Here is a 14,198-nt window from a genome sequence, read left to right as displayed (position 1 = left end):
CGGGAGAGGCCCACTCGAGGCCTCTTAAAGGTCCGCCTCCCTTCACACACACACACACACACACACAAAACCAGGAGCCAACACTGTGTGGGACATTGCTTCGGAATAAACTTCTAGCCCCTTGGGCTTTTAAGGTAGTCGCCCGGCCAGTCTCAAGAGTCCTCTGCGTGAGTAAGGCCCAGCTGTTTCCAATTAATGGGAGCCTGGCGGGGGGAGTGGAGGGGGGGAGGGGATGGAATGCACTCCCCCACAACTCTCTTGGGGCAGGAAGAGTTGATCTGGAGTCAAACCTGTTTCCTCTGGGTGCTGCCTGCTGCGCTCGGTTGTCCTCATGGAAGTTCAGCCAGCGCTGTTTAGTTTGGCAAAATTCGGCGTCTGGCATCTCTCTCTCTCTCTCTTTCTCCCTCCACCCTACCCCACCCACCCCCGCAACTGGCAATAAATCATCCCCAGCCCCCTGCCATCCTTCAGGCCAGAAACATCTACGGCATCGAGACATTCTCTCTGTGTGTGTGTGTTTTCCCGGTGACAGAGAAAGGATGGCAGGTTGCGCTTTCTGGAGATAAAATACTATGGCAAGGGCTGCGTTTGTGTGGCCGTGTGGAAAATACTTGCGGCTTCTTCCAGGCAAGCTCAGATCTCGCGTACCAAAAAAATAAAAATGTGTTTTGGATGTGGGTGTGTTCTAAAAAAAATTTAAGCCCTCTGCTTCACGCTAAATCAATGGAGGAGAATTTGGACTGCTTTCCCAGCCGTCCAAGGATGATCCTGCATCCTTGCCAGTCAGCTCCGGTTTGGAACCTAGGATGCTGTTTTTGTCACTTGAGCCCCTGATTCCGTGTCCTGCACTCTGGGAGGATCGAGAAGAGATCCTGGCCCTCCTCTGTGTGACAACCTTTCAAGAGTTTGAAGAGTGCTCTCATGTCTCCCCTCAACCTTCTCTTCTCCAGGGTAAACAGGCCCAGTTCTTTCAGTCTCTCCTCATAGGGCTTTGTTTCCAGACCCCTGAACAGAGGAGATTGAGGGGAGACATGATAGCACTCTTCAAATACTTAAAAGGTTGTCACACAGAGGAGGGCCAGGATCTCTTCTCGATCCTCCCAAAGTGCAGGACACAGAATCACAGGCTCAAGTCATAGGAAGCCAGATTCCGGTTGGACATCAGGAAAACCTTCCTGACTGTTAGAGCAGTATGACAATGGAACCAGTTACCTAGGGAGGTTGTGGGCTTTCCCACACTGGAGGCCTTCAAGAGGCAGCTGGACAACCTTCTGTCAGGGATGCTTTAGGGTGGATTCCTGCATTGAGCAGGGGTTGGACTCGATGGCCTTATCCAACTCTACTATTCTATGATTCTAAGATTTGGGTGGTGCATGATGGACAGCCCTGGGTGCTTGGCTGGCCCAATGCCCCTGTTGCGCCTCCCCCAAGGTGTAACGGAACATGATCTCGCTCTTTTTCCAAAGCGTTAAGATTCCCCGGATGAGTTAAGTTACCCAAAGAACCCGCAAGCGATGCACTTTTTAATGGGAGCGTCTGAAACAGCGAAAAGATGCTCTTTTGGAAAACGGAAGCGGAGCCGTTGCAGGGAGAAGGCCTGGACGACGGGCAACATGGTGCCCGTCCCCGCATATGTGGCGGAGAACCCTAGGTGGGAGAGCGTGGAGTGAAGGGGTGGGTGTGAGTGAAAGAGAGAGAGTGAAGGGGAAGGATCTTTTCTCCTGTTTGGGGGGCGGTTGTGAGGAATCCCTCTTGTCTTTTTAAGATTTGCTGGCGGGGAGGGACCAGGCCTGAAAATGCGAAGCGATCCAGAGAAGGTGACTCCAAAACACTTTGATCGTTTTGGGTGGGGGAGGCAGGAATCTCAGTGAATCTGGGGTGCGGTGATATCTTTTCGGACACTGGGCGTAAGGGGTCTTCCTCTTTGGATGGTGACGTGTATTATTTCATTGGCTTCTGAATGTGGTAAGCCAGTGTTTGGAGAGAGGGGGACCCGGCACATTTTTCTGAGTAGGGCTGCCAGCTGAGTAGTCCTGCCCCAGCAGCACCTCTGCAGTGAATCGTGGCAAAAAAGGGACTTGTTTTGGGGTGTCGTCTCTTGCGGCGTTCCCTTTGGGAGTTGGGGCTCTGAAATCCCCCCTCCCCAAATGTCACTGGATCTCGGAGACCTAACATGGAACAGAGAGGCTGTCCTTGTTCCGTGAGAAACCAGCTAAAAGAAATTAAAAGTCTCCTAAAAAAACTACAGAGGAGGCTACCCTGTTGCGTCTCTGCGTGAGTTTCCTGCTCTGTGCTTGGCTCTTTTCAGTCAGCTTCCACCCGGGACGGATAATTGTGCCACATCTCTGGGGGACATGGATTCCTTCCTTCCTTTTTACATTCATTCCCTCCGGATGCAAAGAGACCGCACAATTACCAGCGAGGCTGCCTGTTGTGTATCTGAGCGCGTTGCCGTTCTGAGTGTGGCTCCTTCCCTGGAGATGGCTAATTCTTCTTCTTTGGCGCTCAAAGGGGCCGGCGGCAGGAGCCTGCTGCGATGTGAACAGGCTGGGAGTAGCGTGTGTGTGTGTGTGTGTGTGAGAGAGAGAGAGAGAGATCCAAAGGCCAGTAATCAGATTAAGCAGCTGCGTTAAGACGCAGGTAGAGAAACAGCTCACGGAAGGCCTCTCCACCCTGGAAAGTCCCTGGAGATCATCTGGCCCCACGAAACACGGGGATTTTTTAACGCTGCCCTGCTCCCCGGGTCCGGAGTGTGCTCATACCGCTCCGGAGCCAAATACCCAAGGCTCGAGTTGGCCGGCTGAGCAATGGAGGCTCTGTTCCCAGTGGCTCTGCTATCCTTGGCCTGCCTCGGGAAGGAGGAGAAAGTGCATAATTTGAAATCAGTTGGCTGTTACTGCCAGATCCCCTCGGAGGAGACGCTCATGCCGGCTGCAGAGGGAGGCGCCTCGCTGGAGCCTCGGCTTGTGCCTGGAATAATTGAGCTCAACACCGCTTCCTCTGTTTACCGAGTCGCCGCTTCGCTGCCAAGCGGGCTGGTGGAAGCGAGGCGCCTCCCCAGCGCTTGGCATCAACAGCTTCGGGGCCTGGTTATTGAAGCTTGGCAGCCAAATACCTGGCAAGACCCTAAGGCGGGAACAGCGCCGTCGTCTCTCGGGCTAGGTTTACGGGTGCGCCAGCTCTGGGTGTTTGCGTGTCGCCGACCGAGAGTTCTGTGCAGGCGGGAGGTGTGCACACTTGGGTAACCTCAGGGGGGTTCGGTAGTTCCCCATTTGCCATCTGTGGAACCGACAGGATACAGCCGTTTGCGTACTCCGCACGTCGGTCCTTCTGCCATTGCGCAAAATAGTTGTGATGCGCAAGTCCCATGCGCCGAAAGTTTTCTGACCCACCCAGACATCCTTCTGGCCACGGCCAACTCATAGAATCGTAGAGTTGGAAGGGGCCTATAAGGCCATTGAGTCCAACCCCCTGCTCAATGCAGGAATCCACCCTAAAGCATCCCTGACACCCTAAAGCAAACTCCTCTGTTATTTTCCGGATACCCCTAAATCCACCCCTCTGCCTCCATGTCTCCCTCTGCCCTGATACGTACATCTCAGACCACTTCCCATTTTTCTTTCACGTCGTCTCTGGACTGAGGCAGGGAGAAATAAAATCGGTGGGAGGCCGACACAGGGTTCCCAGCGCATACGTTGCGCAGTGTGCCTGGCCAGAGACCACAAAGGCCTCCCTCTCATCTCTAGTGAAGTGGCAGGAGTCCTGTCTCTCTATCCAAAATCATCACCTCCTGGCGAGCATCCTAGAAGCAAGACCATGGTGGTGGGTGGTGGAGGTTAATCACCGTTCCTTGTCCTCCTTGGTAGCCGTTCGCCGTGTCATTCGGGGCAACCGTGTATCAGCAGATAGTAGGCTTAGTTTGAACAAATCCTTGGGCCAGAATTTCCCAGACTCTGTGCTCTGAGAGAACGGCTGGATCAGTGCAGGAAAGCAATGAATGAAAACATTTAAGAGACCCCGTGAGGCTGAAAGGACGTAGTTCTATACAGGAAACGCCTGATACTTTGGACCAATAACCGCCACGCTGTCCACATCAGGAGTGGGCATCTTGTGACCCTCCAAATGCTTGGTCTACAACTCCCATCAGCCAGTGGTGAAGGACCATGGGAGTTACAGGCCCAAATGTCTCGCGGGTCACGAGTTTGCTAACTCCCTGCCCAACGTTGACTAGCAGCGTCTCCCGAGGATTTCAGACCGCATCTTTCCAGTCCTTTCTAGAGATCCCGTGTCACCGTCCTGAGCAGCGTGCCTCCTTCCAGACCACCTCCAGTGGATGGTGGGGTGGAGACCTCATTCCGTTTGCAGAATTGAGTTGTGGAATTCCGAGAGGTGGCGGAATTACCTGCCCACAGAGGAGGTTGCATGTGGCATCTCTGCGTGAGTCACCACTCTGGGATGTTCCTCTTTCCAGCTGGGACGCAAGCCCAGGAAAAGGCGACTTTTAGCGAGGGATGGGTGGGCCCCGGGTGCAGTTAGGCTGTCATAGAATCATAGAATAGTAGTGTTGGAAGGGGCTTCTGAGGCCATTGAGTCCAACCCCCTGCTCAATGCAGGAATCCACCCTAAAGCATCCCTGACAAATGGTTGTCCAGCTGCCTCTTGAAGGCCTCTAGTGTGGGAGAGCCCACAACCTCTCTAGGTAACTGGTTCCTTTGTCGTACCGCTCTAACAGTCAGGACGTTTTTCCTGCTGTCCAACCGGAATCTGGCTTCCTATCACTTGAGCCCGTGATTCCGTGTCCTGCACTCTGGGAGGATCAAGAAGAGATCCTGGCCCTCCTCTGTGTGGCAACCTTTCAAGTGTTTGAAGGGTGCTCTCATGTCTCCCCTCCATCTTCTCTTCTTCTGTCGCTGACCGCAGGAAAGAGAAAGGGCACAGAGGCAGCCAATCAGGGAGGGGCTGTACCACATACAAATTTCAGAGAGGGGAGAACCACATTTGCATTATTCGTGTGCCCCCCTCTGTGGTGAAGGGACTGTTGATGATAATAATCCCAGCAACATTTATATCCTGCCTTTTTTCCCTCTTGCAAAGGATCCCAAGGTGGCTTACACGTCTCTCCTCTTGCCCATTTTATCCTCACAACACCCCTGTGAGGTTGAGCGTCGGTGACTGGCCCAAAGCTACCAGTGAACTAGAACCCGGGTCTCCCAGGTCCCAGTCCAACACTCTAACCACTAACCGCACTGCCTTTCTCTCGCTTTTGTGTGTGCGCGATTGAGAGAAAGGCAAGGGATCTGTCGATGTGCAATTGCTTGCTTGTCTCTTAAGGAACAGAGCAATTAGGGACGCCAGAAAAAGCAAAACTGGAGCTTGCCAGGCCCTGGGTTTCTATTCTGAGCACGTTGCCGGAGGTGAACGGGGGACCCTCGCTGAGTAACTACAGTTCGTTGTGGTTGCTTTGCTTTGGGGGTTTGTAGGCCTTGACGAATGCTCTCCCCACCTCTGCAGCATTAAACACACTGAAGACATTAGTTGAAAAGGGGGACCCTCCCCCCCGACTGTCATTCTTTCAGACCCCGCGCCCCCTCCCCGCCAAAGGCTAGGAACCTCCGGGAGGCTGTGGCCTGCAAATTGACCCTGCCTGGTGTTTTAATTGACAGTTCATTAAAGATGAATGTGTGGCTGGAGGAAAACGCTAGAAGAGGCCGGCGGTGAGGGAGTTTCGTGATTTATGTTCCCTCTCTCACCCCGAATTTCCCAACTCTAAAACCTCTCCTTCCCCCTCTCAATCCATCCCCTTCTTCCAACCCAATCCAGGCACCATGGGAGGCCTCTTTTTGGACGGCGAAGAGAGCCCGGCGCTGGAAGACATCAGCAAGTGGACCGTGGAGGATGTTTGCAGCTTCGTGGCCAACTTGGCTGGCTGTGCAGAGTATGTGCAGGTAAATTCCGGGCCGCTCCCAAATTGGAGGGGGGGGGGGGAAACCTGGACTCCGGTTTCCACAAATCAACGAAGACCCAGGAGTTGATTTTTGTCGTCGTTGTTCAAAAAAGAGAGAGGTGCTGACAATCCCCAGAGGGTCGCCTCCAGAGCTGGTGTGCGCCCAAAGCGAAATAAATAAATCCATTCGTTAAAATTCTGCATCCAGGCATGCTGGATTCTGCAAGCTGAATAGAAATTATGCACAATACATTTCTGCTTCTCCCAGTCACTGGAAGTTTTGGTCAGCGACCCTTTTGGCTTCTGAGATTTTGCCTGGGCTTAACTGTGCAGTTTTAATCATAGGGGCTAGAAACTTGGGCTCTTTTAAAGTTATAGAAATCCGAGTTTCTCGTGAAGATGAATGCCGCGTTCAACACCATACGCTTTGCACGTTTTCTGTCTTTGTACAATTCTGTTGTGAAAATGCTCACAGGCCGGGCTATTCCTATTGTGGTAGAAATTCATGCTCCCTAAATTCCTTCACCGTTCAGTAAACATGGCGTGCCACTACTAAATCCCTGATGTGGAGTGGTTACTGACTGATGAGAAAAGGCCACTCTGCACGTGCTCAGAGCTAACACATTTTCTCTGCACTCATGTCAGCTCCAAAGCCCGTCACTTGAAACAGGACCCAGAAACGTTTTAAACCCCGAACGCTTGCCACCAGAGTTGTTATCTTTCAGGCTTCCCTGTTTGACTCTGAAACTTCCTTTCTAATCGTGTCGATTCTATAGGTAGGATATTTTGTGATCGGAAAATCACTTAGCGTTGTTAACGAGGAGAGATGCATTATATCACTGACGCTCATAAAAATCAAGGGTAGGATGTTGACAGTTTCAGGCAAAACGAAGAAAACCAAGGGAAAATCATCGTATTATAGAGACCGGGGGTGGGTGGGTGACCAGCTTGAAGGCGAAGGAGATCAGGGGAAAATGACTTCCAGTTAAATTTTATCTTTTACAAAATACATTTACAGTGCAACCCTATCTACTCAGAAATAAGCCCCGTTGAGTTCAGTACGACTTACTCCCGGGTACGTGCGTGCATGGGATTGCAGTGTCAATTTATTCCCAGTTCAGTTTCATATTTTAAAATACTAAATAAATCCAGGCAGACCTTCAGCCTGCAGAAGAAGGCTGTCATGCCCACTCCCCCACCACCACCATGGTTAGATTCCGGTCGCCCACCCTGTTATAAAGTTGTAATGTTTAGCATCCCGGCTTTTGGCAAGTTTGTCCAGTAATTGTGAGAAAGCCGCTCAAAGGTCCGCGCTGCGGAACGTAGATCTTGATTAGCTCCGGGGGATTGGGGCGGGGAGGGGTGGTAGTGAGCAGGGAAAACCCCGTAAGCCCAAAAAATGCTCTTGGTGCAAAAGCAACCCATCCATCACTGCTAGGTGGGACCCATGATGTGGCATAGGGTGAGGCCGCAGGTCAGGAGACAAAACCTGCATCTGTTCACTTTAGCTCTTATAAACACCCTATTGAGAGAGAGACAGAGAAAGAGAGAGAGGAGGAACGGATTCCGGAGGCATCTGGGGCAGGGACGAAGAGAGGGTGGCCATGTCCTACGGACGGAGGCAGGGGACGTGATAAAACAGGGAGGGAAGAAGCGGGTGAGAAAGAGACCCAAAGTGCCAGGAAGAGAGGCTAGGAACAATCAATGGCATGCAGGTTTCGTTCCATTCTTTAAAATGGAACGAAATGGAACAAAGCCCTATGAAGAGAGACTGAAAGAACTGGGCAGGTTTAGCCTGGAGAAGAGAAGATTGAGGGGAGACATGAGAGCACTCTTCAAATACTTCAAAGGTTGTCACTCAGAGGAGGGCCAGGATCTCTTCTCGATCCTCCCAGAGTGCAGGACACGGAATAACGGGCTCAAGTTAAAGGAAGCCAGATTCCGGCTGGACATCAGGAAAAACTTCCTGACGGTTAGAGCAGTGCGACAATGGAACCAGTGACCTAGGGAGGTCGTGGGCTCTCCCACACTCGAGACCTTCAAGAGGCAGCTGGACAAGCATCGGTCAGGGATGCTTTAGGGTGGATTCCTGCATTGAGCAGAGGGTTTGACTTGATGGCCTTGTAGGCCCCTTCCAACTCTGCTATTCTATGATTCTATGGTTATTTTTGACCGAGATGGAGACTCATACATCGGCTGCTCTTACCAACAACCATCTTATTATAGCACTGTCAATGTTTTATGGGTGCTTTACTACAGACATGGCCCTGTGCGTATTTACGCAGCACCAAAAAAAGTCCTACAACTCGCAGCATTCTGGGAGGTGTAGGACATTTTTGCGGTCTACACACGCACAGGGTTGCGCCCTAAGTGTCATAAGACACCTCCCTCTCCTCCCTGCAAGGCAGGTCTCTGTCCTCAAGGAGCTTCCAGTCTACGTTTCAGCAGCAGGGGGAAAGGTCTCGTGGGCTGAATAACAGCCAGTGGCCCGGGGTTAGGGATACCTGGCGTCCAGCGATTCTGGAAGGGCGTCCGTGTGCCCCGTCGGACAAGGCCTTGCGCCACGGATGATGCCCGTTTCCTCCCCAACACCCGGCGTGACGCTTCTCGGCTTCGGCCGAGGTCTCCCCGCATCCCAAAGGGAACGGAGACCAACTGTCTCTTTTGGAGCGTGATCCAGAAAAGAAGGTGCACGCAGACACACTTGTCAACGCCTTGGACTGAGCCAGCAAAAGGAGGAGACTCTGGGGGAGGCGGGATGGAGCGACACGGGGCTGGCACGGAGCGAGTTAAAAGGATAGCGCTTCTTTCATTTTTTAAAAAAGTCCACAGCAGGCTCTGACTTTAACAGGTTTTTACGGTGTGAGAAAGCCAGGCCGCCGGGGAGACCCGGAGCTGTCTTGCCTGCTCTCTCTCCTGCAAAAAAAACACACACCCGCAGCTGCCGGGGAGGTCTGGCGGAGAGCTGGGCCAGATCTATACCGACACTTTGAAAACTGTCTATCGAGCGTGTCCTGGGCCCCAACAGTTGTCAATGCTGTTATAAACCGTTTTAAGGCAGTAGTGTAAATCCTGGAAGTTTTCATCGTCACAAGGAGCAGGTCTTGCGTAAAGCAAATGTGCCTTAATTGCCCCCTCAATAAATTGTTGCTGGGAAAATGCATCCCTCCTCCCCAGGTACAATGAAGATGGCAGCTAAGCTCAGTAACAGGGAATCTCAAGGGCAGGAGGCAGATCATAGAATAGTAGAGTTGGAAGGGGCCAGAAGGCCATCAAGTCCAACCCCCTGCTCAATGCTGGAATCCACCCTAAAGCATCCCTGACAGAGGGTTGTCCAGCTGCCTCTTGAAGGCCTCTAGTGTGGGAGAGCCCACCACCTCCCTAGGTAACTGGTTCCATTGTCATACTGCTCTAACAGTCAGGAAGTTTTTCCTGATGTCCAGCTGGAATCTGGCTTCCTTTAACTTGAGTCCGTTATTCCGTGTCCTGCACTCTGGGAGGATCGAGAAGAGATCCTGGCCCTCCTCTGTGTGACAGCCTTTCAAGACTTTGAAGAGTGCTATCATGTCTCCCCTCAATCTTCTCTTCTCCAGGCTAAACATGCCCAGTTCTTTTACTCTGTTTCCAAACCCCTGATCATCCTGGTTGCTCTCCAGGAGATTGGTGTCCCTGCCAATAAAAAAGTCCTGGTGCTTCCATCCCCACGACCCCTGGGTCTGCTACACCACGGCTTGTGAGGCGGGCCCAGAGGGAACTTCAAACTCTGACATTAACAGGTTTTGTACGTGGACGGCAATTCTCCCACTTCCGCCCTGAAAAAGCACACGGGAGAATTCCTGCCCATCCCCACACCCTGTTTTTTGCTCCCCTCTCGTCAGGTCTTCCGGGAACAGGCCATCGATGGCGAGACGTTGCCGCTCTTGACAGAAGAGCACTTACTGAATAACATGGGGCTGAAGTTGGGACCGGCGTTGAAGATAAGGTCACAGGTAAGAGCACTTTTAACGAACACCACAAAACAGAAGATTCCCAAAGACTAGATTCCCTGCTGGTGGTCGTCTTAATAGGGGCAAGGCAGAGGCCGCATCCTGCTCAGACAGCAGGTCCATTAGCGTAGGACCGTCGGCACGGGTGGCGAAGCCACTGCACAGAGAAAAGCAGAGTCAGAGGGTGCTAGAAATGCCACCCCAAACGCCATCTTTGAACTTAAGTTCTTGGGCAAGTGACTTTTCTTTTTATCTCCCCGGTTTCCCTTCTGGGAGATGCATGTTTTCTGACGGGCCATGCGCATCGTGACAGCCGTTTTATGACTGGGCCAGCCTCGCCCACCATTTTGTGAGAGTTCCCACAACACTACCCCGACGTTCCAAACGCGCCCACTGACTCAGGCAGGTTGAGCCTCCCCCCACACACACACCTTAGAGGGACTCCTATGATCCCTTCTTCAGGAAAAAATAAATAAAAAGCAAAACTCCCCGGAAGCAGAAAAGCAGCAGACAAGTGATGAGACTAAGGAAAAACTTCCCTCTGTGATGGGCTAGTTTTCTTTTTAAACAGGGGGACCGAAAACATGCACACACACACACACACACACACACCCGCACGCCCGCATCTCCTGCCTGCAGCCTCGGGTCTTATCCGGCGTGCGCATAATCATTCTCTTGCGTGTGAAGAATTGACCCACGTTGCTGTTTTGCCTCGTGGCTGGCGGTGGTGTCAGGAAGCACACCAGGGTTAGAGTCTTACAATCAGGCAGCTTCTCAGTGGGGGCCCCTTTTCTCCTCAAATTCCTCTCGGCCCAACACTGCGGGAGCAAGGCCTTGAGCCCCCCCTCCCTCCCCCCCCCAGAAAACATGCCCTTGCTTTTTCTATCAAACGTCATTTGTGCCACCGGCAATTTAACTTCAGCCCCCCCCCCCCGGTTCCTCTCCACAGCTGCCTGCCTGCCCCCCCTGTATTCATCGCCTTCTCTCCTGTGCCCCCCCCCCCCCAAATCACCCGTCTTGCTCTCACACCACCACAGCTGGTTTCTGTTAAAGCTTCAATAAAAACAGGGGCTCATATTTAACCCCAAACAACCGGGGTATTATTCGGTTAGCAAACCTTGTGTGTGTGATGGCTTTTGTTATAGAGTCTTTTTTTAATGGCTACCGCCACAGTCTTCCCTCCCGGCCTGCTTTCGGCGCTTGCCGTCCCTCTGCACAACCCAGCAAAAGTCAAAACTTCGCCCCCCCCCCCCCCACGGTGCTCCTGGATTTTGGCTCCTTTCCCTCGCGCCCCCCCCCCCTTTTTATTTTCCTTGAATCAGTTTTATTTCCTGCCGAATTGATCCACAGGGAACAATTGCCCAGAGAACCTTTTTATTAGTCCCCTCGTAAACAGCAAGGGCTGCAGGGAAAGTAATAAAGTCGCCCTTATTGTTTTAACATAATATAACAAATGTATAGGGGCTGGCGGGTGGCGAGGGAGGCCGGCGCATGCCTTGGCAAGGCGGGTTTGTTGCGCTGTGGGGCGCGTCCCAGAGATGGGGGACTAGCACCATAGACACAGAGAGGCTGAGATGAATGGGGTGTGTGTGTGTGTGTGGGATTACCTAAAGCAGGGAGTGCAAACCCGGCGGCGTGAGGAGACGGGTTGCCCAGACCCAGGGGTGACGTAAGGGACGACCCTCCCTGTCATCTGCAGATTTCACATGCCACACTTTTAATTTCCACCGTCCAAGCTGTAGAATACGGGAGGTGCGTGCGGCTTTTCCCTCTGGGAATAACTGGCAGAGATTCACTTCGCACAGAGCGCCTCTGGATGAGATCGCATCCAGGGTTCAGCCGCATCAACTGTGGTGGCAGGAGGGCACTTCCCTGGGCCCTGAAACGTTACACAGGGGACCCTCGAGCTGTGGGGTGGTGTCAAGGGGAGGGGGGGATCCCCCAAAACCAGGCAGAGGGACTTTTCACAAGGGGAGCTCTTTCCCCCGGCGGAAAGCGGATCCTGGACACCCCATCCACGGTGTCTGATGTAAGGAAGCCCCAAACTGCCGTGTGTGTCTGCACGTTCCTTCCCCGGCTTGCTTTCTGATCGCAACGGTGTGTGACAGGCAGCTTGGAGATCTCTCGCTCGTATGGCATAAGTCGCACCCCCATTACAGGGCGAGTGTGTGCATATACGCATTCTGCAATATTCTGTACACGTGTGCAATTTGGGAAGGAGGCACAACTCCACAACATGAAAATCTCCGCTCTTTTCCTTTTTATTTTTAACATCAAGCTTCTCGCCTTCTAGGATGGGAAGGAAGTCATGGGCAGGAACAACCCCAAACCCACCCCAGAAAAGGGCTCTACAGCAAACTTGAGAGCAGCTGTTATTGGTTTCAAGTCTTCCGGAAGTGAACAACTTTTGCAAATATCTGCCCCATTTTCCATAGTTTTCTATACTGGCTACGTTGATGCCGAATTTCCACTTTGCCCAGTGCAGCCGGGGTCATTAGACCTGTACAAATCCTGTTAGTTGGTCAGGCCTAAAATTCGGACGCCCACTCCCCCTTGCCCTCCTGAAAGCAACCCTCTGGCTGCGGCAAGGGCACTGGTGACCCACACAAAAGCTGCCTCGCCCACCGGTTAACCCCACCTCTGCTTGCCCTTTCCATCCGCAGGTAGCCAAGAGAGTTGGCCGCGTCCTGTACGTGGCCGGCTTCCCCATGGCCTTCCCGCTGCAACCCCCGGGCCTGCGACCCCCAGACCGCGACCTGCCTCCCGCCGAGCTCCGCCCGTCCTCCACCGGGAGCGTGGCCTCCTCGCCGTACAACAGCACGCTCATCCCCGCCAGCCGCATCTCGCCAAAGCAGGAAAATGGAAACCCCTTACTGGCTGGGCTCAACGACGCTGCAAAGCCGCCGTCTTAACTGGCGGCTCCGGCCCGGCCCGGCCTCTTGTCTTCGGTCCTCGGGCTCCCGGAACTGAAACCTTCAGTCTGAAGCACGGAGCGCCACGGAAGGGCGCTCCAACGTTTAGGATTTTACAGTGATGGTTGTGGGACGAGGAGGGAAGAGGTGGCGGCGGGGGTGGGTGGGGAAACCAACCCAAAGATTTCTTGGAAGCAATTCGAAAGGGACCCGTGATTTTCGGAGAACAGGGACGTTTGCTCCCCCCCCCCCCTTCGCCTTTACGGAAATGCAACTCTGGAGGCCGTCCGAGGGGGGACCTCTCCCCGCCCCACGACTCTTTCGAAAGGCGTCCCTCGCTGGAACCAGTACACAATTCCTCTTTCAGGGTGTCTATGCATCGCTAACAACTTTCGAAACAATACCAAAGACAGACGAAGTGACCCAGCGCCCACGTTCCGGTCCATGTTTACTTCAGTTTGGATGGTACGGCACAGCTAGCTCTGTGGGGTACAGTGTGTGTTCGTTTTTTAGCGCTCTTCTTTTCTCTCGTTCCGATCGTTTTAAAATTGCCTTTTCAGGGGTTTTGCTGCTTCGACATTGCAGATTGACTGTCAGAGATGCCCGCCTCGCCAGGCCCTGCACGGACTTGTTTTGTGGAAGGAAATAATAATAATAATAATTCTAATTATAATAATATAGCGTTGGGAAAAGGGGAGATCAGGAGCATAGAGCAGGCAGAAGGGGGAAAGAGCGCGGCTGTGACTCTCCCCTTCTTGAAATGCGCGTGTACAGAAGATGTGTGTTCCATTTTTATTTTGTTTTGTGTGCGTGCGTGTGTGTGGATATTTTGTGGGGTGGGGGGGGAGAGCTTCGTTGCAGAAGATACGGAGTTGCACATTGTACCTGGCTGCCATGACCAGGTTAATAGGTACTGGAGAAAAACCCAACAGGGCAGGGGGCTCGCGCCAGCTGTCCCCCCGTCCCCCCACCTCGCGATTTGTACAGTGGTGGAGAAACAATCACGTGAGTGACGCCTGTCCGTCTTTCCCGATTTGCTCTTTCTGTTTTTAAAAACACCTGCACGTTCTTCCTTCCGTTTCTCGTTTGCATTTTCGGAAAAAGGGAAACAAAAGCAAAATGGATGATCAGCTCGCCGGTACCTTCGCTTCTTTTATGATTATATTGTAAATGGTCATGATCCATCGTCGCCTCAAGGCCAAATTGCTTTCCAGCAAATCAATTTAAATAATAATAATAATAATAATAAAAAAAGAAATCACTTAATTTATAAAATGCTTGCTCTTCGGGCTCCCGACTGTGTACTTGGAAACAGCGACCTCTTCCCCTCACCCCCACCAAAGAAAAGAGACTCGC

At 52.6% G+C, this 14,198-nt stretch overlaps 1 protein-coding gene across 8 annotated transcripts in view; it reads left to right on the top strand.

The window, feature by feature from the left end:
• Window positions 1–13,911, top strand: part of SAMD11 (sterile alpha motif domain containing 11) — a 273,793-nt gene extending 259,882 nt beyond the window's left edge. For all 8 annotated transcript variants that reach the window (XM_063145111.1, XM_063145108.1, XM_063145107.1 and 5 more), the window contains 3 exons: window positions 5,821–5,945; window positions 9,823–9,933; window positions 12,594–13,911. In XM_063145111.1, the coding sequence (XP_063001181.1) occupies window positions 5,821–5,945; window positions 9,823–9,933; window positions 12,594–12,842 (485 nt within the window). In that variant the 3' untranslated portion in view covers window positions 12,843–13,911. The remainder of the gene's footprint in view (window positions 1–5,820; window positions 5,946–9,822; window positions 9,934–12,593) is intronic.
• Window positions 13,912–14,198: the final 287 nt, after the last annotated feature.

The sequence above is a fragment of the Elgaria multicarinata genome, chromosome 20, assembly GCF_023053635.1.
Source record: "Elgaria multicarinata webbii isolate HBS135686 ecotype San Diego chromosome 20, rElgMul1.1.pri, whole genome shotgun sequence".
Lineage (NCBI taxonomy): Eukaryota > Metazoa > Chordata > Lepidosauria > Squamata > Anguidae > Elgaria > Elgaria multicarinata.
Note: the sequence above shows the minus strand (reverse complement) of the source record. Positions and strands in the feature narration are given on the sequence as shown.